This window comes from Gigantopelta aegis, chromosome 8 (genome assembly GCF_016097555.1).
Source record: "Gigantopelta aegis isolate Gae_Host chromosome 8, Gae_host_genome, whole genome shotgun sequence".
Taxonomy (NCBI): Eukaryota; Metazoa; Mollusca; class Gastropoda; order Neomphalida; family Peltospiridae; genus Gigantopelta; species Gigantopelta aegis.
In genome coordinates this window covers 51,059,663-51,086,320 of record NC_054706.1, presented here as the reverse complement: position 1 = coordinate 51,086,320, position 26,658 = coordinate 51,059,663, and the positions used below count along the sequence as shown (strand labels likewise).

The 26,658-nt window shown below is 35.3% G+C and overlaps 2 protein-coding genes across 3 annotated transcripts in view; both read left to right on the top strand.

Moving 5' to 3' along the window:
- The first annotated feature begins 6,353 nt into the window (after positions 1-6,353).
- On the top strand, positions 6,354-18,493 carry LOC121378536 (histone H2A.V). The gene is made up of 5 exons (XM_041506753.1): positions 6,354-6,437; positions 6,574-6,651; positions 6,760-6,873; positions 16,632-16,761; positions 17,573-18,493. The coding sequence occupies exons 1-5, from the start codon at positions 6,435-6,437 to the stop codon at positions 17,632-17,634; spliced, it is 387 nt and encodes a 128-aa protein (XP_041362687.1). The 5' UTR covers positions 6,354-6,434; the 3' UTR covers positions 17,635-18,493.
- A 146-nt stretch (positions 18,494-18,639) lies between these two features.
- LOC121378535 (dual oxidase maturation factor 1-like) overlaps positions 18,640-26,658 on the top strand; it is a 42,935-nt gene continuing 34,916 nt past the window's right edge. The window contains exon 1 of one of the 2 annotated variants that reach the window (XM_041506751.1): positions 18,640-19,811. The gene's annotated coding sequence lies outside the window, so the exon portion shown is untranslated. Of the gene's footprint in view, positions 19,812-25,932; positions 25,955-26,658 lie in introns of those variants that run through there. The other variant, XM_041506752.1, reaches the window with a different exon arrangement.

Below are 26,658 nucleotides of genomic sequence, written 5' to 3'. Positions count from 1 at the left end.
CACAAAAGTGCTCGAAACTCTAGTGGTATATGAGCATGTAAAAATTATTCGCACTCGCTCAAACGATTTATGGTGGAATTTTAATAAATTTGTATCTATATATGGGGTATTTCAAGCTCCAACTAAAAACATTTTATCGGTGACAGTACATTTTTATTATCTTATATTGATTTACTCACCCAGCATTACTATCTGCGTACATTTTTTTATAAAGATGTAATGACTTTTAGATCCTGTATACAAATGGCCCATTGATAAAAAATGTGTCCAGTGACCTGATGTTTGGGGGGACATTCCAGCAATATAAAGAAATGTTTTATTTAACGACGCACTCAACACATTTTATTTAAGGTTATATGGCGTCAGACATATGGTTAAGGACCACACAGATTTTAAGAGGAAACCCGTTGTCGCCACTACATGGGCTACTCTTTCTGATTAGCAGCAAGGGATCTATTATTTGCGCTTCCCACAGGCAGGATAGCACAAACCATGGCCTTTGTTGAACCAGTTATGGGTCACTGGTCGGTGCAAGTGGTTTACACCTACCCATTGAGCCTTGCGGAACACTCACTCAGGGTTTGGAGTCGGTATCTGGATTAAAAATCCCATGCCTCGACTGGGATCCGAACCCAGTACCTACCAGCCTGTAGACAGATGGCCTAACCACTACGCCAGTGGACCCATTGGGTTATTTCTCATTCCAGCCAGTGCTCCACAACTGGTGTAACAAAGGCTATGGTATGTATTATCCTGCCTGTGGGATGGTGCATATAAAAGATACCTTGCTGCTAATCGAAAAGCGTAGCCCATGAAGTGGTGACAACGGGTTTCCTCTCTCAATATCTGTGTAGTCCTTAACTATTTGTCTGATGCTATATAACTGTAAATAAAATGTGTTGAGTGCATCATTAAATAAAATATTTTCTTTCTTTTACATCCTGACTCTTTTGAAATAGTGTCTGTAAATAGCTTAAAGGTTAACTTTATAACAAAGATAAAATTGGACAAAATTTGTTTGTCAAGTTGTAGTCAAATATCAGGATATGACATTTCATATCTTTTTTGTTCCAATAAAGGCTATTTTAATTTTATATTATTAAATTTCCGTTACATTAATTACAATATAATGTCATCCCATTGGTCAGCCGTAAAAAAATCCGCCGCGGCTTTGCTGATTGACAGTTTGCGGATAAAAAAAAATTCTTGAATTGTTAAAAATAACAGAAAATCCTGAAAATATTTTTAGCATATCCTACATTAAAATTCCTTTTTGGCTAAAAGATTTTTTTTTTTTACCTAGAGTTAATTCTCTTTAATAATGATGTAGTTCATATGGTTTCCTCTTGAATAGTGATGTAATTTGTTTCATTTGTATATATACTAAAAGCATTAAAATTATGTCAGATATTAATTACCGTTTACTTGAAAGCAAAAATAAGAATAACACTTTTTACTGGAAATAAACAGATTTAAATGATACAGCTCATAGTTCATAATATGTTTATTATAAAGTTAACGTTTAGTATTAATGTTAAATGTAATGAGACTTGTATGACCTTGACATTTGCCTAATTAATGATGTCTGACTTAATGGCTTATAAATAGTAAATAGTTGATATAGAGGCATCAATTCTGTCAAGTGCAGAAACAAATTACTGGTTGTCCATGGCCCAACAACTGAAGACTTTAAATAAAACAAACCTTTTTTTTTGTTCTACTAAACCTGTTCTTAGGAAGGAAGGAAATGTTTTATTTAACAATGCACTCAACACATTTTATTTACGGTTATATGATGTCAGACATATGGTAAACGACCACACAGATATTGAACTGACGGCAATGTTGATACTGCCTACGGCAATTATTTTAAAAAGTTACTTTTGCAGCAAATAAACATGACTGAAAGGTTATTTTGCTGTATGTAGACACATTTCAATTGTACAAATGTTATACATTGGCAGATAATGTACACCAGGTGTATACATTGGCAGATAATGTACACCAGGTGTATACATTGGCAGATAATGTACACCAGGTGTATACATTGGCAGATAACGTACACCAGGTGTATACATTGACAGATAATGTACACCAGGTGTATACATTTGGCAGATAACGTACACCAGGTGTATACATTGGCAGATAATGTACACCAGGTGTATACATTGGCAGATAACGTACACCAGGTGTATACATTGGCAGATAATGTACACCAGGTGTATACATTTGGCAGATAACGTACACCAGGTGTATACATTTGGCAGTCATTGAGCAGCTTTACTGATGGCACTTTTATGCTGTCACTGATGCTCCTGACCTATGCCATAGTTGCTGGAAATTGCTGTCGGTGCCGTCGTTATGTTCAAGCCCTGCTAAACTGACCACGCATTAAGCGATTGCTTTACCACTGCGCTACATCCCGCCCGTATCAGTAACAAAGACTGTTATTTACTCTCAAAAATACTCAGCCCATTATCTGTGTGGGCTTTATTCATGTCTGATACGATATATCAATAAATAAAAATGTGCCGAGTACATCCTTTAATAAAACATATTCCTTCCTAATCACAGACAATATGACAGTGACTCAGTCTTATGGTACATTTTAAAATGATAGTACATGTACATGGATTTAGAGACTCAGTCTTATCATATCATTTATAGAATGTAAAACCCTAAAAAAATATCATGGGTGAACCAGTTTCGGCGAGCATAAGCATTCGGTTCTAAAGCATATCAATATTTTTAAACAGACAGTTGTTATTCAAATGGCTACCTTTTTATTAGTATTTCTATGCTTCACATGAGCACTAAACTGGCCGCTATGTAGCAAAGATCACCACACGTGTGCCAAGAACTGTAGCATGCATCAGCAGTAAATATTGTTAACTATGTAACCTGTTTGTGCGAGTGAAACATTTAGTAAAAAGAAAGAAAGCAATGTGTTATTTAACGACGCACTCAACTAATTTTATTTATGGTTATATGGCGTCAGACATATGGTTAAGAACCACACAGATTTTGAGAAAAAACCCGCTGTTGCCACTACATGGGCTACTCTTCCGATTAGCAGCAAGGGATCTTTTATTTGCGTTTTCCCCACAGGCAGGATAGCACAAACCATGGCCTTTGTTGAACCAGTTATGGATCACTGGTCGGTGCAAGTGGTTTACACCTACCATTGAGCCTTGCGGAGCACTCACTCAGGGTTTGGAGTCGGTATCTGGATTAAAAATCCCATGCCTCGACTGGGATTGGAACCCAGTACCTACCAGCCTGTAGACCGATGGCCTAACCACTACGCCACCGAGGCCGGTGAAACGTTTAGTGGTATAGCTTACAGCAAAACCTTTCTAACGCAAAACGTTTCAGTGTTTTATCAAAACATGTATGTTGTTCAACAAAACATGTATGTTGTTCAACAAAACATGTACTTGTATAAAAATATTTTAAATATTTTAAACAGGGCTTCTAGAATTTTTATAAAATCCACTGGCCATGGGATCAGTCATTTTAGAAATTAAACATTCACTAGCCCTACTTTACTATTAGTTAATACAATATTACTAAATTAATACAATTATATAGTAATAATCGGATGTCACCTAAAGAAGAAGATAGAGCTTAAAAACACTAGGGTCGGGGTGGGGGTAGGATATTAAAATTTCCAAAATAGATTTAAATGTAGCATGTGACACTTTTTTCATTAGTTGTCAGGCATGGCAATAGCAGTTATTTACTAGCCCAACATTTAATATTACTAGCCCTGTTTTAAGACAAATTACAAAATGAAGTCCTTGAGAACCAATGTTAACAGACAACATTTTAGGAAAACGAATATAACAATTCTGTCTTGCAATCATATTATAATTTGAGAGAATAAATAGTTATAATGGTAAAATTGTTTTGTTAAAAATATAAGCTGCATTCTGAGGTTTAATAAATATATAACAGATATCCAGAAAGATAATTAAGTTAAAAGCTTAAAACATATAAGGACCATATATTTTTGGCAAGTATCTGTAACTGTAAAGAGAGTTTTACGAGCAGACACTGTGACAATACTGTGATTTCAATAACAAGATAGCAGTACAGCTAAGAACAGACAAAAATAGTTTTTAAAATTAAGTTTTCTTTCAAATAACAGTCTTTGAAATTCATTGAAAAAAGGTATTCATTGAAGAAATGTGCGGTGTTTATGAGTTGGTTAAGTTCAATCTTGCTTTCTTTGCTTGTTTTGACCTGTGAATTTGACACCGGCCTCAGTGGAGTCGTGGTTAGGCCATCGGTCTACAGGCTGGGTATCTATAACATTTGGAAGTTTAATATATAATTCGACAAAATTTTCTACTGATCCAGAGCTAGCCCTGTAGACCTGGGAACGTTTTGTTTATTATCGTGTTGTGATTCGCTATGCAGCTTTCAGAGGTTGATACACAATTTAAAAACATTAAACAGTAGTTGCAAATCAACCGGCCTCAGTGGCGTAGTGGTTAGGCCATCGGTCTACAGGCTGGTAGGTACTGGGTTCGGATCCCAGTCAAGGCATGGGATCTTTATTCCAGATACCGACTCCAAACCCTGAGTGAGTGCTCCGCAAGGCTCAATGGGTAGGTGTAAACCACTTGCACCGACCAGTGATCCATAACTGGTTCAACAAAGGCCATGGTTTGTGCTATCCTGCCTGTGGGAAGCGTAAATAAAAGATCCCTTGCTGCTAATTGGAAAGAGTAACCCAGGTCGTGGCGACAGTGGGTTTCCTCTCAAAATCTGTGTGGTCCATAACCATATGTCTGATGCCATATAACCGTAAATAAAATATGTTGAGTGGGTCATTAAATAAAACATTTCTTTCTTTGTGAATTTGACAGACATTTGCTTACTTTCCCCATGCAAAAGTCAACAACATCAGAAAGAAATCTTCAATGTACATACTGCTGTGCACAAATGACACAACCATCGAAACAGGACCCTCAATGAAACAGGCCCACAGACGATAATAATAAAAATAAAAATAAATAATAATAATAATAACAATAATAATAATAATAAAAATAATAATAAACAAATAAAACAATATTAAAAAATACAGCCTGGTCACTACCAATATCTCAAAAAAAATTCATACAAAGGAAACAGATAAATAGTAATAATGTAACTATTTTCTTGTTTACCATATGAAAAATGAGGCTCAAGCACACTGCCCTTTGAGAATGGTTTATGGGTTAGAACGAGCGTAAAAACTCTTTTTCACTAAATTGGCTACATTTACATGTTCACGGGCGTAGGAAGGTGCCAAAAAGTGTGTGTGTGTGCGTGTGGGGGGAGCCACACACATATATATAAAATATATATATAACCATCACTGCTGCTAAAAATTGGTGGGGGGGGGGGGGCACATGCTACTTCATACACCAGTGATGTTCATAAAGTCTGGAACTTGTTGAACATTACTGTTTTCCTTGTGACATCCCATTCTTCACTATCCTTGATGCTGTCACTAATTAATAAATTGCTATTGGATGTAAAAAGATAAAATATAATTCTCATTATCCAGAGAAAAATTGCATATTTGTTTCACATCAGTACAACCTGCAACCTTTTATATATACCTTCCTACAAACAGGACAGCACATACCATGGTCTTTGACATACCAGTTATGGGGCATTGATTGGGCCAAGGAAAAAAGAAAGGAAGTCAAATATGACCAAGCAGATTTTCCAGCTTGGTTTCTGACCAAACTAAATCCTGATAGATGAAAAATATGCTATATTTTGTCACAAATACATTATTGTTATTACTTATATATTTTTTTTGCAGTACAAATTGTTTTAACTTATGAATATTTAATATTGCAAAGAATATTATATAAGAATACAAACGTGTAGGCTATTAAAGATTTCCCAAAAGGGACGAGGTAAAAACTTTACAAAAAAAAAGAAAAGTAGACCTACAGTAGCAAATATTTATGGGTTTTGTGGTTTATTATTATTATTTAAATTGTTTTTCTTAATTATGATTTATAAGAATAAATTCCAATATGGGTGCATACCTCCACGCACCCGCCCCTACCCCCCTACCCCCCCCCCCCCCCCCCCTCTTAAATAAAAAAAGAATTTACTATGCACCAATATACCCCAGTAGAGTTATATCCCTTCGTGGCTTGGATGTAAATAAATACATATTCAATTATTATTGCTACAATATAGGTAGCAGTTACTATAATATTTGTAACGTGTTGTACACACTGTAAGTAGTGTGTTATGTCATAATTTATAATACTTTTGCCGATTCATTTACCCGAATCGCAAACGAAACAAAAGATTGATGGACACCTCATTGGCGCATTAGGTCACGTGATCTTCAAACTGACGCTGTTTTTGGCGGACAAGCGATATTGTTGGATTTCAACCGGAATAGACTATCGAAGATGGTATGTAATCTGTTTATTATCGGCAATAATATTATTCATCGGAAATTTATGTTTACGTTATAGTATTTCGTATACGTCTTTTGTATACTGGCAATGTAATTTTTTGCATTAATGCTATACTATTTTGTAATTTTAGGCCGGAGGTAAAGCTGGAAAAGATTCAGGAAAAGCGAAAGCTAAGGCCGTTTCTCGATCGGCTAGAGCTGGACTACAGGTATGTTTTGTATATATTTATGGAACGTTTAGCTAACGAACTGTTCTATTATCCTATTTACGTTTTAAATATTTGCAACATTACGCACTGAATGCTATTTTTTTGCAGTTTCCTGTCGGTCGTATACATAGACATTTGAAAAATAGGACGACAAGTCACGGACGGGTTGGTGCAACAGCGGCGGTGTACAGTGCAGCAATTTTGGAGTATCTGACTGCAGAAGTAAGTGTAACCTTTCTCTTAAAGGAAAAAATAGGTTTCAATGATGTCGGTTAAAAATTTCATTCAAAACTTTACAAATAACGAGAGCTGGTAAGCGTATCGAGTAGTTTTTGCATCACCTCGACTGGGATTTTTTCGCCAGCATTCTCCTGAGCTTTTTCATGTTTTTAAACATTTCGCATGGTTATACTTTGTTAGCCACATTATTTAGGTATTGTTTAACTTGGAAAAAATCCCTTTTCAGTGCATGTTTGTCCCAGCAGATCAAAATTCGCGGGTGACAAAATGGCGGGTAGCGGCCATGTTGAAACCGGAATTCTGTCATTGTTTGCAAACAAAGACAATCTGTCCTTCCTGGCTTAGATTTCAGACAGTGTGGTGTTGACATACATTTGTACTAATACAGGTCTACCCTATTAACTTCAGCCAATGATATTAATGTTTACATTTCTTTGAACCCAGTGATATGGCTATTATGGGGCATGCAATTAGACTATCCAGATAATCTTCTGAATGGTTCATTTATTGATTTTGGATTGATTTGTTTGAGAATATCGGTCCCTTGAAAATAGTATAGTAGTATGCCTGTCCACTTTGCAAAAACAACCCAGAGCTCGAACTTAAACATTTGTCGGTATAATATCTGCCCGGGGACCGGGCGGGTATTTTTCCGTCGTAACGTCACTTCTTTTGCCTCGTAGCTGTCTCAGTTTGTTTTCCCTTGCACCTTCCGGTAGTCATCTCTTTGCTTTCCAGTCGATTCGTCCACCGGAAAATATACATCGTTTTTTAAAGTAATTTCTTATATAGATGTCAGCTGAAGCATATGAGTACAGCTCAGATCATGGGTACAGAAACTGTTACACCTAGGTCAAATATTAAACTTTGCACAAATCATGTGAAATGACACTAATTTACTGACTGATATCTAAACTATGTAGATTTATAACTTGCAGATCAAGAACATAAGAATTTTGCTCTTGACGGAGCATTTCATAGCAAGACATGCATATCTTCTGCTCATAACATGGTGTCTTGTGATGCATAGTAACTGACAATAAATAAGGTCATTTCACAATTAAACCCAAAAACAAACATGAATAAGTGGAAGACTGTGAAGACACCAAAAAACCCAAATTGTGTATAAACTTAAAGTTTAGAAGTGACACTGTAAAATAGACACCGTTATGAGCAGCAGATTAAAAAAAAAACGTTTCCAGGTAAAGAAAACTAACACCATTGGACATATACAACAATGAACACAATATAGTACATGGAAATAGATTTATTCATCATTTATGATAACCCAAAATCAATAGCACACATTGAAGTAGAAAGACTATTTCAAATCACCTTCTGCGCATAACACAGACACTGATTATGCCAAAATACATCATAAAACACTGCAAATCATACAGATGTGACCCCATTTGACAGAATGACTTAATCATTCCTAGGATGTGTTAGCTTGTCTTGAGTAATAATAATAAAAAAAAAATACAATGTACTAGTATATATATATATATGCTATAGACTTGTGACACAGAAAACCGGTAAAATATGTTTTTAAAAACTGAATCTTTGTAATATTTCGAGTTCACTTTTATAATGAATATAAAAGATTGGAAGAAGAAGCTCTGTAAATATACTCAGCAGGATAATATTGCCTCTCAATTAGTGTTAAGTTATAACATCTTACTTTAATGATTGGGAGAAGAAAAAAAAAAAAACGAAATATGAGAAAAAAATAGTTGGCAATCACTGGAATAAAACTTGTAATTTGATCATTGGGATCCAATACTAAACAGAAATCATGTAGGCAATTTGTGTCTTTAAAAGAAATCCTTGGAACAGGCATAATGTCCAGGATCTTATTGGATAAAAAAAAACGAGGTGTCCAATACATCAGACATGACATAGAAATGTCCTCAGGAAACGCAGCTCTGTTCCATCATCATCAACACTTTCAACCTGCAAAATATGAAAATGTCACATTATATAACAAGCTTGTACAATGTACTGACAAAATGTAAACAGAAAAAACTCCACATTTGTTTCATGTTTGTGCTGTTGTTTATCTTACAAGGTTTGTTGTCAACATCCAAATAAATTTTCATGAGGTTTAAATAACTAAGTAATTTAATCCAAAACTTAAATCTGTTTTGTACATTCCATAAAGTTTTTTTTGGCACAAATGGCAAAAGGGGGTGAGGGGGTTAGGATCGGTCAGGTAACCCAAGCCACACATATTATTTAATTTGGTCTAATTGTATTTTACTTCCAGGTTCCTTGTAATAAAGTGTTAAAATGTAAAAAAAACAAACACTTTAAATGGTTAACATAAAATGATACCTAAAAGTTATGTTTATAGATAAAACAACTAAGTCAATATTTTTTGTAGCATTTTTTTGTTAAAGTTTGTGGTTGCTATGGTTATGAAAATGCCTACATAAATAGCCAATGAAAAGATGGATTTTGATTATTTAAAGGTTTTTCGGCCACAACAAAGACTAACTAAAATAATCCTCAAAAGACTGTTCAGACATCTGCTTAAAACTTTTCTGTTCAAAGATTTTGATTACCGAATAGAAGTACATCAAACACAAAATAAAAGAACTTTAACCCTTTTTTGTTTCACCTACAAAGACTACAAAGAACAAAGTGGCTAGTCTTGTTAACACATCTTTTAGAACAGGTGGCAATTAGGGGCAATAAAAATTCTAAAGGTAGACACAGGTGGGCCATACAGGTGAGAGGTGTTACTATACAATACATTCAACCTCACTTTGAATCTGTAGTATCAAAAGGATGTGGATTATCACATTGGTGATAATTTAAAGTTCAAAATATTTCAAAAGACAACATAAAAGGCTTTTTTCTAAGCTTTGTACTCTTGTACTTCAACAAATAAATGGAGTCTGTTATGAGCAGCATGCCAGGAGTTAAAATTTACTTATTTATTACAAAAATTAGGCAGATATATTTCAAGCACTATTTCATTAATGTGGACCAACATAAAGCTGGTTTAATTAATTAGGCACATTGATTTGCAAACAATCACTTCAGCTCATAACAAAGGTTCCAAAAATTAAAATAAAATGGGTGTCTGTATTATGAGCAGAATACCATGAGTTACAATTGGGTTAAAATTTGCTTATTTATTACAAAAATTAGACAGATATATTTCAAGCACTATTTCAATAATGTGCACCAACATAAAGCTGGTTTAATTAATTAGGCACATTGATTTGCAAACAATCACTTCAGCTCATAACAAAGACTCCAAAAATTATAATAAAATGGGTGTCTGTGTTATGAGCAGAATACCATTAGTTACAATTGGGTTAAAATTTGCTTATTTATTACAAAAATTAGACAGATATATTTCAAGCACTATTTCATTAATGTGCACCAACATAAAGCTGGTTTAATTAATTAGGCATGTTATATGCAAACTATCACTTCTGCTCATAACGAAGACGCGATTCTAATGGTGAGAGAATGACCATCAAAAATGCATTTATCATCATAAAATTTATCACAGTGTCAAGTAAAAAGAAGAAACATTAACAAAAGAAATACTAACCTTCCATTCGTGTGCACTGCTCGGTTATCAACCAAATTGAAGAAAAACGTCCCTGGATCAAATTGTCTTCCGCTCATAACGTGTCAAAACCAACAGACGAACGCAGATCAAGCTCTCTTTGTAAATCACAACGTGCTTGGCACAAACCAATGACGCGTTGCTTTTAGTAAACAACTTGTGGAATGTATTAAGCAAATTTACAACATATCACAATTTTACCCAAAGTTGCAGCGTGTGTTCTTTCGCTCATAACGCACAGGACACCAATCACTTGCGAGTTATATATATGACCATAAATTACGTAATTTTACAATCACAAATCTCAGTTTTTTCCCGTGTACAGTACTAAAGTGTACATATTAAGCCATGTGGTCTTTGTGACGAACAAACACTTTGTTGCAGTAGATACATGCGTCGTCTAGCATTAATGTAAATAAGACACTAATGGTTATGAGCGGAATGTAGATTTATCGCCAGTAAAATCATGCAATTTACTTAAATATACATGGAAACAATTTAATGAGAAATTAACAAGAGTATTTATCTTATGTTAGGTGGTAGTTATGGTCTGTATATTGCTTTTGTACATGGGGCATTTGTTGATCAAAATTTGTAGTCGTCATGATGTAACAAAATGGCCATGGTTTTTACCCACTATTACTGTCGTTTTAGCTTTTTCCTGAACTTGGTGCAAACCAAACATAGCAAACTTTGCTCCTACTAGGTTCTATAAAGTCTTTCCTGGACATAGTTGTAAAAGCAACTTTGAATTTTTTTTACATATTCTTTGAAAATTGATTTTTTTTTGTTCAACATACACTCAGTGTACCCATGATCTGAGCCGTACTCATATATAAATAGAATTATCCTTTTAAAAAAGAATACGTCCTGCAAGAGTAGTTATTATGTATTGATATATTTACCTTCAACGTCATTGTTTGTTCTGACGGACTGTCGAAACGCCGACCACTGGGGAACAGTCCGGTCGGAGCTCAGCAACCAAGTGTTGTTAGGTAGGTCATCAGGTTTGTCATTGCTGGTGTTTTTACCAGATATTATGTTTAATTAAAAATAATAACAAAAAGAGAGAAATAAATTACAATACTTGTGATAAAATTTAACAAAACACAAGTGACTGAATAATTTGATTTAATAAAACTACAATAAACGGGGCCAAAACGACCTGGGTTATGGGGCTGAATGTGTAGTGGGGGCTGAAAAGTGAGGAAATTTTACACAGGATAGTCAAAATGTCTAATTTTACAAAAGGCAAAACATAGTGATAGTTGATTACGAAATATAAACATTAATATGCTAATGTTCACTAATAGTGGATCAAATTGTATGGAATGAATGAATGTTTAATGACACTCTTTGGCTATTGGTGTCAAACTATGGTAAGTCAAAACATGAAGTGATGATCAACATCAATATAAATATTCAAGTCAAATAAAAGCAGTGTAAAGAACTGCAAAAATACAAATATCACAGATGTATAAGATTAAAATTTAGAGTAAAAATTGTGAAACATTCTGGATGGAATCGAAATGATTCCATCACATTCCGTTGGCCAATATATCTTTTTGAGTTTCTTTAAAATACTTATACTCCACCAAAATGTGGTGCACTGTCACAATGCTCACATTGAGGTGAAGGATCTTTCTTATAGACTACTGGATTAATTTTTAACAAAAACCACGTTGAGTGGGTACAAGTTTATAATTTTTACTCACATATATTCACTTGAATGTCATAAATACATGAAATAAAGTTCATATATGAATCGGTAAGTATTATTTTCGTGTCTTTTTTTGTAATTTTTATTATTTTAGATCGTCTAATGGTGATTAAAATTAGGTAAAAAATCGAAAAAGTTGTATTTACTTGCGGGCATTTGTGGCCAGCTGTCCAGTATTTATGTCCATTATTTCCGATAAGTGGTTTTCTGACCAGAATTGTTTTTTTAAACCCGAACTACGATTCATATTGCAATATTTGGTAATTTTCTTTAATTATATTTCCGTTTTCGGTGAGCGTCTTGTGCAAAACGGCGGGAAATATGAATTGGGGAATGCACTGTATGCAGTGTTCAGTATATCGACTACGTGATGTCGGGCGAGATATCTCGCCAGCAGTACTCGGGTTAAGATAAATGAATGGGTCAACTATGTATGACTGATGAGAGCACGGAACAAGACTATTTCATCCTTCCTGCATTTTTATGATTTTTAGATCAGTTAATGGTGATTAAAATTAGGCAAAAAATTGAAAGTCGCGTTTACTTAATGGCATTTGTGGTCAGCTGTCCAGTATTTGTCTTATTCCTGATAACAGTGGTTTTCTGACCAGAATTTAAACACCCTTCCCCACCCCACAAAATATTCATATTGCAATATTTGGTGATTTCGTTGTTGGTAAAATGATCAAATTTATTATCAAATTTGCTGTCACAATCAGCTATCAATCCCTGAAAATGACTGCGACGTCTCGCCAGTGTTAGTGAAAATAATTCAAAATAAAAGCCACCATTTTGAAAAGAATTATTATTTTTTAATTGTTTCCGGTGAGAGCTGATAGGTGACCTTCCTTGTGAAATGATTATCAGGATCAGGTTTGGATGCCATGTTTACTGAAGAAAAAAACAGGAAATAATAGACAAATGAATTCATAAAGCAGTGAAAAATACTTTTTGTATCTTTTAAATTCAAGGGTCATAACTCTGAAAAGTGGGTAAATCACCATGAAACTTCAACTTGATCTGTAAAGCTGTATACAAAATTTCATCTTGATATCTCCAGGCATTGCAAAAAATCCAGAAAACTAATTTTTAAGTCTCCTAAGTTCAAGTGCCATAACTGTTAAAACTGGGTAAATCGCTATGGAAGTCAAAATTGATCTGTGACAGTAAGTGATAAATGTATACACATTTCAACTCAATAACTAAGGGTCTTTTGAATAAAGTCCGGAAAACAATTTTCACAGCTCCTAAGTTAGGGCCATAACTACATCAAAAATAAATATATATTCCCCATCTCAAAATATTTTTATTAGCCAAAAATCATCAAAAAATTCATGAGGTAAAAAATAAAAATAATAGACAAACAAATCATTACACTTAAATAATATTCCATAAAGAGTTATTAAAAGCAATTAAATGCACAAAAAATCAAAGAATGTTTTTTAATTAGTCTAAATATATATTCCCCATTTCAAAAAAAAATTTATTAGCTAAAAATCTGTTTATTTGAAGCTTTTCTACACAAACAACCCCAGGGAATTCTTAACAGCTGATTGTACTTGCAGCTCCCATTGTCGGCATAAACAAACTAAAACCCATCTGAGAATCATCCAATCAGCAGGCTATATTGCGGTCACGTGACGACGCATCACTGACATACGAGGTAGTACACAAATTGACTCGCCCTAACCCAATGGAAGTGACCGCATGCTTTAAATATTCTTGAATGTCTCCCCACGTACTTTTCAAATTATGAATACGATCTTAATTTTCAAATACGTATTATGATATTTGATCAAAGGAGGCACAAAGACTTACCTTTTCAGTAGGTGTACCATGATCCGTACTTTCTTTGACTGACTTGATAGGAATTGGAACACAATTTAACACTAAAAATTAGACAACCTATTGACGCAAATGGATGTGGATTGCACCTAGAGTGCTCTGTAAAGCCTTCTGATTGGTCAGAAAATTTCATGCTGTTGGCATGGTTCTGACAGAAAATCAGCCGCCGGGTATTTGATAACATCGACATTATAATGTTATCTAAAGTGGGTGGTTTTGAGTTGCTACTTCACCTGGACTGCGTCCCCTTTCTAACTACCATTCTGTTGCCTGGTACAGGCCTGCACAATCTAATTAAAATTAGCTCCACTATTACATGTGGATATAACACCAGCCAGTTGGAGCTCATCTCCACCAATCAAAACCTTACTTGCAGAATCCTGCCAGTGATTTAAAAATAATTTGAAAACATTCCGAATTATCCTGAGGGTATACACATGTTTCGTGTGAATTACGAATGCCTTAAAACATGTTTTATTTTATAAAATTAATAATTTGTAATGTAAAACTGAAGACTGATGTATTTTTTTTTTAATTTTATAAATAAATAAATAATTTTTAATGTAAAATTGAAGACTGATAACCCACCCAGTACGTATTGGTATGGTTCGCTGTACTGCGGCCACTAAAATAGACTCGCCCGATATTTTTAGAATTTGTATGCTCCCAAATAACGTTATAAAAGGCGAAGTGTGATTGGTCAATATTTAAATTATTATTTACAGACGAAATGTTACCTGGACATTGGGGACTACGCAGTGTTGTTAGCAATCCGATTAAAATTAGTTCTACTGGTCTAAATACGGCATTCGTAATTCACATGAAACATATCGTATACCCTCAGGATAATTCGTCATTTTTAAATAACTGGCTGGTGTTAGATCCACATGTAATAGTGGAGCTAATTTTAATTAGATTGAGGCCTGCACGAACGACTGTTTCGTTCATGCATTGGTAATGCCATTTTATTTGGCATAACCGATTTACCGAATGATTAGTCCTGGCAATGTACCAACATATTTTTATCGCGAGTACAAACATTGGGCTTGTTCCCGATGCAGTACTCTTTCATAGCGCATAACGTAACCAGTCAAGTTTGTATGAATATCTTGCGAAATAGGTGCATTCCCGTTGGTTGTTAGAAGGCATTGTAGCCGAATTTAACCAATCAAAAATGGTGATATTGTGATGGTCATTACATTCTCGAACTGGACCGTAGTCTATGACCCTATTATTAACTAATTCCGAATCGGATAGTGACGACGACAGTGATAATGACAGTATCAGTATCCAGTTCTTCAGACAAGGAAGATGGCACAGTCTCACACTTAGGACTAAATGTCATAACATTATATACACATAAGACTAATATTATAAAATTAATGGTAAAGAGATTGCCTTGTAGTGAATTCTTATTTATTCACATTTTATGCACACATGCTGTGTTTTATATAATAGGTCAAGCCTGACATTCACTATATTTTGGTAATTTATTACAATAGTCCTAATATTATTTTAAAATCTCTTAAACATTTGTATACATATATTTTCTACTTACCATTGCCAGTCTCATTTCTCCAAATTAAGTTGTTTTTTTTTTTTTTTAATTATAAGGAAAAAACCCCAGGTTGTGCAAACCAAAATAGGTTATGCAAAATCTTGGGTGTCTCATCCATGTTGCTGATCTGTCCCACATCGAACTGAAATAGTTTCCTTTCCTTTATTACAAACTGGTGAAATGATTTGACTTTGTTGTCGACTTCACCTGGTAGCTTCTGTGCATTATGTTCTCTGGTGGAGTACCAAGTTCTTTCCATAAATCTGGAACACAATTTGCTGAATGCCTTGAATGTTCGGGTCTATCCTGGTCTTGCAGATGTACATGGCCCACTGTCGTATCATCATATGTGTAATGTTACCGCACTGCCGTTGTTCGCTGATCCAGGGTGCCAGGACTTCTTAGAGGCAGGTTCGGTGATCCGGAGTACCGTCTCGTCTTCGGCATTTCATCAATTGAGTCTTTCTCCAGTTCCGTACTTGTTGTTTGTTTACACAAACTCTCTCGACTAGCTGCAGTTCTTGGCAAACTCGATAACCCGTGTTATAGAACAGTTGTGTTCCAGGCTTGTGTGTGTATTAAAAATATATATAATCAGTCGGGTTAGTAAATATAAAAATACTTTAACCTACATATTTATATACTTAGCTAAACAAGTTTAACAATTTGGTGTTTAGTAAAAGAAAATGCGTGACGTAATAAATAAAATCACACTGAATTTAATTGGGCATCATTTGTCAGTATAAATAATGGAAGATTTTTAATACAAAATGAAATATGATTGTTGCATCGTTAATGGTGCTTGTTGGTTCATAAACGAAAATCTGAAAATTGTCAGTTCTCATGGGATTTCCCCTAATGTGCATTTGGCTAGTTGTCTATGAAGACACTTATGAATAATGCATGATATACATATAAATACTCTACATGTGTGAAAATTTGCTGAAACTATATTCTTTTCAGTATGATCCCTTCATCTCCAAAACATTTAGGCCAACAGCATTTTTACTGCTGTCATTTACTTTTTACAGGTTCTTGAATTGGCAGGGAATGCAAGTAAGGATCTTAAAGTAAAACGTATCACACCTCGTCATCTTCAGCTAGCCATCAGAGGAGATGAAGAATTGGATTCATTAATTAAGGCAACGATTGCGGGTGGTGGTAAGTGTTCAGTATTTGTACTAGGTCACTTTGACAGGCATCATGTCATCAAAATGTCTATAAATATAATTTGTAAATGCCATTTTTCAGATCTTAGTGGTCAGAAATTTTAAGTTGTCAAGGACAGTTACAGAAGATGGTGTACATACATTCACACACATGATAATTAAGATATGCTTTCTGACTCAACATTGAAGTTAATAGTAAAACCCCACTAAATTTATTCTAGGGAAATATGTACCATACACAAGAAATAACCATTGAGTGTAATCAAGTGTCGCTTATTGGTGCTTGGTGACAAACAAACATGGCTGAAACTAAAATAGTCACGACTTTTATACCAACAGGGGCGGGACGTAGCCCAGTGGTAAAGCGGTCAATTTGGGGTTGATCCCTGCCGGTGGGCCCATTGGGCCCATTGGGCTATTTCTTGTTCCAGCCAGTGCACCACGACTGGTATATCAAATGCTGTGGGATGATGCATATAAAAGATCCCTTGTTGCATTAGGAAAAATGTAGCGGGTTTAAACAAAACAAACTTCTTTTATATAAGCAAATGAGTATATTACCACCCTTTAATTTTAAAAATCTTGTTTAAAAATGGGATTCTACTTTTACCCCACACACACACCACACACACACTATCTGTATTAAGTCAACTATCTGTACTTAAAATGTTTATTGTTCAACAGTTTTTAAAATATTCTTAACTTAGTTTTAAATATATATTATGTTCACATGCATTTGACCAATGGTGGTATCGATGCTGTATGGTTTGCTCTGTGCTAATTTTGTGATGTTTACCTTTCAGGTGTAATCCCACATATTCACAAGTCTCTGATCGGAAAGAAAGGTTCTCAGAAGACCACATAGACTGTATATATACATCATTGGTAGTTAGTGTAGACATTAAAGACTCACTTGTTCCATCATCATCGCTGTCATCGTGTTACTCAGATCATCTGTCATCGACGTCTGTCCGTTCATGTAGACCAAATTTTATTTACAGGTTTTTAAAAAATATCTTTGTATGTCTCATTAAAATACATAAATTAATACCAAAACAGTTGGTCGTGTCTTGAATCAGTGTTAAACTGTTTATTAAAAATTTGTTATGGTGATAAGGTTTTTGGGACTGATAAACTGGTAACCATTTAGTATAAATAAATAGGTTTGTCCTTGATTGTAAATACATTTTGTACGGTTTAACCTGAAAATTACTCCTCATACATTGATTTCAATTTACCATCAGTTGAATTTTAAATCCCACTGCCAGTTTCTAGAAAGTGTTAATAGTTTTAGACATTTGTTAAATGTTGAACAGTATCAATCTTGTTGAATTTAAACTTGAGCAAAAGTAATACATTCTGTAGCTATGAACAAATAAAAATCATTTTATGTAGACCAATCAAAAACCTTGCATCCTGTGACCATTTGGGATTGCACTATATTAGTCGATAGGTTATTGGAAAAAAATGACATTACATTTCCAAGTTTCATGTGCCATTTTTTAGAAAAAGAAATGTGTGAAAAGGATAACCATTTCAAGTTGAGCTACAGTTTATTAAAGTATATTGTGGCAGCACTGCTAAATTTTGAAAAATATTTGTATTGTGGGAAGTCTTTATTTTGGCTTTAAAGTAGTATGGTTTGTACAGTTGTGTCACCTCTATTATATATGAAATGCAAAGTACAATTGAACTAAAGAAAGTAAATAAAAGTATAAATATTCTGTGTGTTTTGCTATTGTTCCCAACTTGGTTTAACATACAAAGTTGTACAGGTCAGTTTTGGTTACTTCATTATGACAAAGTTGAATTTGTTCAAATGTGGAATAATGTCCCTTGACCATTAGCTGGTGTCCTAAATTTCTTAATGGGTGCTGGAAGACCATGACATAAGTTACGTAACTGCTATGGCATTATTGTAGCACCACTATTTTTGTCATTAAACAAGCTTCTATTTGTTTATGTCCAGAGTGAAATTATTTGTGACAAACTAAGAAATGGTAGCAAGTTTAATGTTCTATTTATTATCCATAATCGGTCTCAATTTATATTGCTCAAAACTGGTTGACCTTCGTGTAAGTTGCAGTGCACCAATTGATGGCGTTGGAAGTGTCGTGTCCCACTGTTCTAGTGGGATATATCACTTTCATATGTATCAAGATATTTTTAACCATATAGGTAATGTTGATGAGCGTTTTCTAATGTGATTGATTGATGACTGGTTTCTGGACATCAAACGGACACCATCACAGAGCTAATGGTCATTAGAAAATCTAAGTGGGTAGGTGTAAGACCACTAACACCCTCTTATCTCTCACTAACCCACTGTCCTGCAGAGCTGCCAACTGATACTCTTTGGGCGTAGTTTGCTACACTCGTTTGAAAAAACCCTTGAATTCATCATTTCTGTGGCTTTTTTTATTATTATTCCAACATAAAACGGTATAATTTACGGATTAAAAACCATTGTTAAACGGTTATAGTAAGATGTATTCAATAACCGACGTAGTTTAACTGTAGGCCGACACCAGTGTCGCATACTATAAATCATCCTTTAGTTACGTTACGCTTACATGCCGTGAATATAGAAAATTGCTTGTGAACGTATGCCAGTTAGGAATAAAGTAATTTTAACTTGAAATAAGAATATAAGCATTCAAATTTAGTATTGATCACATCGCACAAGTAATTGTGGGTTTATTGCATTTTAATGCTGTTTTAAAAACAATTCTGGTAATTCATAATCCTGTTAAAATCGCCCGACTTATTTGACATCATTAGTTACATGTCGCCCGACTTGTTTGACATCATTGGTTACATTTCGGGTATGTCCGTATTCCATAACCGACCAGCGTTATCTATGCTAAAAATAGCATGACACAATCTTGCGTTTACTATGACGTTGTCGGGTTGTTTCTTTTACTGTTTATGACATTTGGCCATGCTACACTCGAATATCATTTGCTACGCTCAGCTTGTCATGAATCCTACTCTCACTTGTGGCTAGCGGTTGGCAGCTCTGGTCCTGGACAGATAGCTGAGGTATGTACCCATGATGGCGTGCTTGAACCTTAATTGGAAATATCCAGGATATAAGCACGAAAATAAGTTGAAATGAAATAAAGAAATCTAACTGAATGTCTCTAATATGTAAAATTATTAGTTTGGTCTCCAGGGATAGGCTATTTCTTGTTCCAGCCAGTGCACCATAACTGGTATATCAAAGACTCTGGTATGTGCTTTCCTGTCTATGGGATGGTGCATATAAAATATCCCTTGCTGCTAATCGAAAAGAGTAGCCCATGAAGTTTCTTCTCAATATCTGTGTTGTCTTTGATCATATGTCTGACGCCATATAACCGTAAATAAAATGTGTTTAGTGTGTGGTTAAATAAAACATTTCCTTCCAGGGATGGGGTGAAGTTTACTGTAGTTGTACAAGAGAAATGTATTTAAGCTATTATTTCGTGGTACGTGAACAAATTAATTCATGGACCCAAAAGGAAAATAAAGCCAATTTATCTCAAACTGCTTTATCACGTCTTAACGAGATTAGTTGTAAGCTTACTTGGCACAGAGACATTTGTGAATTAGTTTATCACATGTCCTGGTGCTTGACGGGTGGGGCTCAAAGTGGGAATAGTAAATCTGTTTTAAAAAAAACATTCTCTACTTCCAGAAATTGTATAACCGAACAGTCTTATTTTGGGAAACTTTTTGATGTCGTTAATGGATCCCCTATTTGTAGTGCATTTAAACCAATTTGTTCAAAACTACTAGATCATTTCCAACTAAATTAGGTGGAAAGCTTCCTTGAGAAACAAAATAATTAATTTGGTTATTCTGACCGCTTGGAAAATTGGTATTCATTTGGTAGGTAGAGTCAATAGTGTATTTGAGTGACTGTGCTACCCCTCGTATATTTATTTTTATTTATTTTCATCTAATCTTAAATTTTATTTGTGGGCATCCAAATAGATGTTTCGCAAACCTTTAAGAACTGCTTATGATTATCTCCTAAAGCTATATATTAAATACATTTTGTTATAATATCTTAATTGGTGTATATGCATCCTTGTCAATTGATTGGGGATTATGGTGAGGTTAGATGAACACCCTTACTTAGATTAGGGTAAATCGGTTTCATTTAAGATCTACGGCACACAGACAAAATAACCTAATGATACATATATGTGAGAACTAAAAAAAGAACCCTACTCCCGGCCCACTTGTAAAACATTGCCAGATTCCTCCATGTAAAAGTAGTGGGATTTAGCTCAGTCGATTGAGTGCTCACTTGAGGTGCTTGTCTCGCAGGATCGAACCACCTCGGTGGATCCATTCAACTGATTTTTTTTCTTTTTCCAACCAGTGCACCGCAGCTTGACAGGCCGTTTTATATGCTTTTCTGTGTGAGAAAGCGCATATAAAAGATCCCTTGCTGCATTAGGAAAGATGTAGCGGGTTTCTTCCGACCAGAGTCATAATTACGTTTGACATCCAGTAGCCGATTATTAATAATATGCCCCGTCGTTGAACCCATTTGGGCCATTTCTTGTTGCTGCCTGTGCACCACATCTGGTATGTACTATCCTGTCTGTGGGATGGTGCATATAAAAGATCCCATGCTGCTAATCTGAAAGAGTAGCCCTTGAAGTGGCGACAGCAGGTTTTCTCTCAATATCTGTGTGGTCTTTAACCACATGTCTAACGCCATATAATCGTAAATAAAATGTGTTGAGTGCGTCGTTAAATAAAAATTTTTTGGGTCAAAACATGTAACCGTGGCCCATGTAAAAATCCACTTTGTCGATATAAGATGTTGGTCATACTTTTGTAGGTAAAATAATGTACAAAAAGTATATACATTTTGCAAAATAAAGCGACCAGAAACACTGATATTCTAACCATAATATATCTTTAGTAATTTATTTAGTTGTTAAAAGGCTTATAAGTGGGAACATCTTATTCATAATGGCAGAAAGCAGTGTGCGATATTTATTTGAGGACGGTCTAGTGATAGAAAGAAAAATGTTTTATTTAACGACGCACTCAACTCATTTTATTTTCGGATAGATGGCGTCAAACATATGGTTACGGACCACACAGATAATGAGAGAGGAAACCCGCTGTCACCATTTCATGGGTTACTGTTCTATTAGCAGCAAGGGATCTTTTATATGCACCATCCCACGGACAGGGTAGTACATACCACTGCCTTTGATATTCCAGTCGTGGTACACTGGCTGGAACGAGAAATAGCCGTCTATTGATAGAAAACCATACTTTTAATATTTTTCATTTCGATTTCAGTGCATCAACATGTGTTCTACCTTTTACGAGAGTAAAATATATTAATTTCGTATTTCTGGCTAAAATGTTCTCTGCTTGTAAAATGTTATGGCCAAGTACTGGATGATTGTACACTGTCCGGGATCTGGCTCGTCCTGAAAATCTTAAATGATGCTTGAAATTCATGATTTTAAAATCCAGTCCTGGAAAAAGTACCCTTTTCGTATAGAGGTATGGATACGAGACCCAATATATTTGTTTTATGGCAACATATACACCTACGTGCATCGGGATATTACCGGAAAGTAAAGGACATATTTTCAATGGTTTAGCAGTGCAAGTGTATATTAATGTTATAGAAAAAAGCAAATTATCTTTTTTAAGTAGGCTTATTCATGTAATGACTCGTTCCAGCCAGTGCACCACGACTGGTATATCAACGGCCGTTGTATGTGCTACTCTCTGGGATGGTTTATATAGAAGACCCCTTGCTACTAATGAAAAAATATAGCGTGTTTTCTCTGAATCAAACATGACCATGTTTGACATCTAGTAGCCAATGATTAATAAATCAGTGCTCTAGTGGTGTCGTTAAACAAAACTAACTTAACTTTTCATGTTATGAATTTATCAGTTTAAAATTCCATTTCACATTTTTAGCTTTTATTTTTTAAATGGGTATCGCATCGTTGTATAGGGAGATAACTCGCGGCACCTTACTGGATCATGTTCGTAACGTTTCATTGTTTATTACAACTAGAGCACATTGAGTAACTAATCAGCTACATTTTTCCATCGGTAGCAATGGATAATTTGTATGTACTTTATCACAAACGGATCAGTGCATATATGCTATATCAGTCATGGTGCACTGGCTAATACTCGTAGCTCAATGGTAAAGGTATTGCCTGATTGCGGTCGGCCTAGGATCAATCCCCGCTGGGCTTCTAGAATTTTCTAACAATCGACTAGCCATGGGATTAGTGATTTTCAAAATCAACTAGCCATGGTCGTCAGTTGGCCCCTGGGTTATTTCTCGTTCCAGCCAGTGCACCACGACTAAATTATGTGCTAATTCACACGAAACCTGTTGTATACCCTCAGGATAATTCGGAATATTTTCAAATTATTTTCAAATCACTGGCATGATTCTGCAAGTACGGTTTTGGTTTGTGGACATGAGCTCCAACGGGCTGCTGTTAGATCCACATGTAATAGTGGAGCTAATTTTAATTAGATTACTACATAATTATGTGTCCAACCTTTCGTGTAACCTTTCTTTTCATATTTCTGGCGTATTTAAATGAATGGACAACACAAGTTATAATGTGGATTGTATGTTGTTATTTCTCAACTCCCAACATGTAGCAATCAGCTATGAAGAAGAAAAGAAGAAATGTTTTATTTAACGACGCACTCAACACATTTTATTTATGGTTATATGGCGTCAGACATATGGTTAAGGACCACACAGATTTTGAGAGGAAACCCGCTGTCGCCACTACATGGGCTACTCTTCCGATTAGCAGCAAGGAATCTTTTATTTGCGCTTCCCACAGGCAGGATAGCACAAACCATGGCCTTTCTTGAACCAGTTATGGATCACTGGTCGGTGCAAGTGGTGTAGACCTACGCATTGAGCCTTGCGGAGCACTCACTCAGGGTTTGGAGTCGGTATCTGGATTAAAAATACCATGCCTCGACTGGGATCCGAACCCAGTACCTACCAGCCTGTAGACCGATGGCCTGCCACGACGCCACCGAGGCCGGTAATCAGCTATGATTATAAAACAAAACTCTTGGTTATAGTAATTTCATTTGGATCTTCCAGTAGAGTGTGTGTTTTGCAAGATAACTTCCAAGGCGTGTGAATATGACCTGTTCTCCCAGAGTCTGACGTCCATGAGGTCAGGTCAGGTCATAGGGCTTTACGTGCGCATTGAGAGCAAGCTGTTGTAGCGCACGCCTGTCCTGGGTACAAGAGCCGGCCTTGGCTGGTTCCTCCGTCCAGACGTCCATGGTTATAGGGCCCTCATTTATAGGTAAGGGGAAAGAACTCTATTAACGTGCCCATATACCGGAGGTTCGGACGCCCAATCTGATTAAAATTAGCTCTACTGGTCTACCAGTAGATCTAACAGCATTGCGTGGACTCCCATGTCTAGGTGATATTTCGTCTGTGCACCCAAACGGCCTAAACGAGTCCACTCGCGTGGACATATCGATTGGACTTTAAACTTTTCGATCTGCGTTCAAAATTTAATGTCGAAATTACTTTTTTTTATTAAATAGTCCGATCCTCTCTTCTTTCTCTTATTTAATTTTGGACTGTCTTTCTTAAATGCTCCAAATCATATAAATATTCGGCCGAGCAGTCAAATTTTTTTTGGGCTTGTAACCTTGTTATTATTTTTATTTATTGTATTAACTTTTTTACTAATTGCTATTTTCAAAATTCTACCCATTTATTAACTTAGTTACTGAACGTTTAAAAGATCAATTCAGACAAACCTGGAACGAAAATATTAACACATATCCCAAATGTATTACTTATAGAATATTTAAATCGGCACATGCTTGTGAAAATTACCTTCTTTACTTACCTGAAAAAATACGCATTATTTACAGTCAGTTCAGAACCAGCAATTACTATCTTCCAATTGAAACGGGCAGATGGCAAAATATTGAACGAAAAAATAGAATTTGCCCTCTTTGCAAAATCACAATTGGTAATAAATTTCATTATCTATTTCAATGTCCACACTTAACTAACGAAAGATTAACCTACCTAAATAAATATTACATCAACAGACCAAACACTTTTAAATTACACAAGCTCTGTAACACAAAACAATTATCTATTATAAAGAAACTATGTACTTTTCTTAATGTCATTAATAGTGTATTAAAAGGCACACCTTTGTCATAGATTTATTCAACTAATATAGTTTAGCTTTTGTGTGTGTATATATATATATATAGATAGATATATATATAGATAGATAGGTAGATAGGTAGATAGATTAGATATATAGATAGATAGATATAATTATATGCATGTATATTTTAATCAGCAGCCGCCATCGTATTGTATATATATGTTTGTAAACATCTCAGTGTAACACCGTTTGGTGTTCTGAGTGAATAAAGTTCTGTTCTGTTCTGATAGCTCGTAAAATATTATTATTGCATACTAATTGGTCTGATAGGCAGGTTGCCAAATAAGAAGAGATCGTGTTAATGAATATATATATATATATATATATATATATATATATATATATATATATATATATATATATATATATATATATATATATATATATATATGGCAGACGTTAGTATTACCAATGAACTAATTCTTAATGTATCAGTGAGAATAAATATATGAACTATATTGTTACAAAGTTGAAATTGTAGCACTATGACCCAATCAAGGATTAGGGGCGGGATGTAGCCCAGTGGTACAGCGTTCGCTCGATGCGCGATCGGTGTGGGATCGATCCCCGTCGGTGGGCCCATTGGGCTATTTCTCGTTCCAGGCAGTGCACCACGACTGGTATATCAAAGGTCGTGGTATGTGCTATCCTGTCTATGGGATGGTGCATATAAAAGAACCTTTGCTGCTTATCGAAAAGAGTAGCTCATGAAGTGGCGACAGTGGGTTTCCTCTCTCAATATCTGTGTGTGGTCCTTAACCATATGTCTGACGCCATATAACCGTAAATAAAATGTGTTGAGTGCGTCGTTAAATAAAATATTTCCTTCCTTCCTATCAAGGATTAAGACAAACTGAGTGGCTCGTGGAAACTCCCCTTCACACCAAGCTCTGTGGTGACAGACGACAAATAGAAAAGACCGCGCATTTCATCCTGAAGACGTCAACTACTGATGTAGGTTTTGAAAGAAAAGAAAATGATACATAAAATATTTTATTCAACTTTAACATGTTTTTGTGTGATATAGCCTTTTTCAGTTATTAAAATTACAATAATTTGCTAACATTTCCTTGTTTAGAATATCCATTCGGAGCAATTCTGGTCGTCATAACAGTTGCAGGAGCTTAATTATTTTGTTTACTATAATTTCGTATGTGTTAAACTTTTAACACAATCCTAAATTTATTTTTCAATAACAACCCCAAAACCCCCCGTCTTGACAACTAAAACCTAGAGCAATCCGTGTCAGATTATCACAGAATAATCAATTTTGATTGTGCTTATTTAAGTGGATGCAGAGGCGGATATAGGGGGGCCAGGGGCCCCCCCCCCCCGCTACATTTTGCGACAGTTATAATTTTATTATATATTAATTTTCATTTTACGATCCCCTCCAAACCTCCCCCAAAGTTCTATTGGCATTCCGCCTCATGTCATTGCCCCCCCCCCCCCCCCCCCAATGGATTTTCTGGATCCGCCACTGGGCTGGTTCCTTACACGAGTAGATTAACCGACAATTTAAAAAGTTAAAGACTATAAGGGTAGTATCTTTAAAGGGACGGTCCTGAATTTGCTACCACTGGACGATGTTTTAAACGAATAAAAACATTTTATCGACAAAAATTAAATATTTTTAGCGACTAAAATATACTAAATAA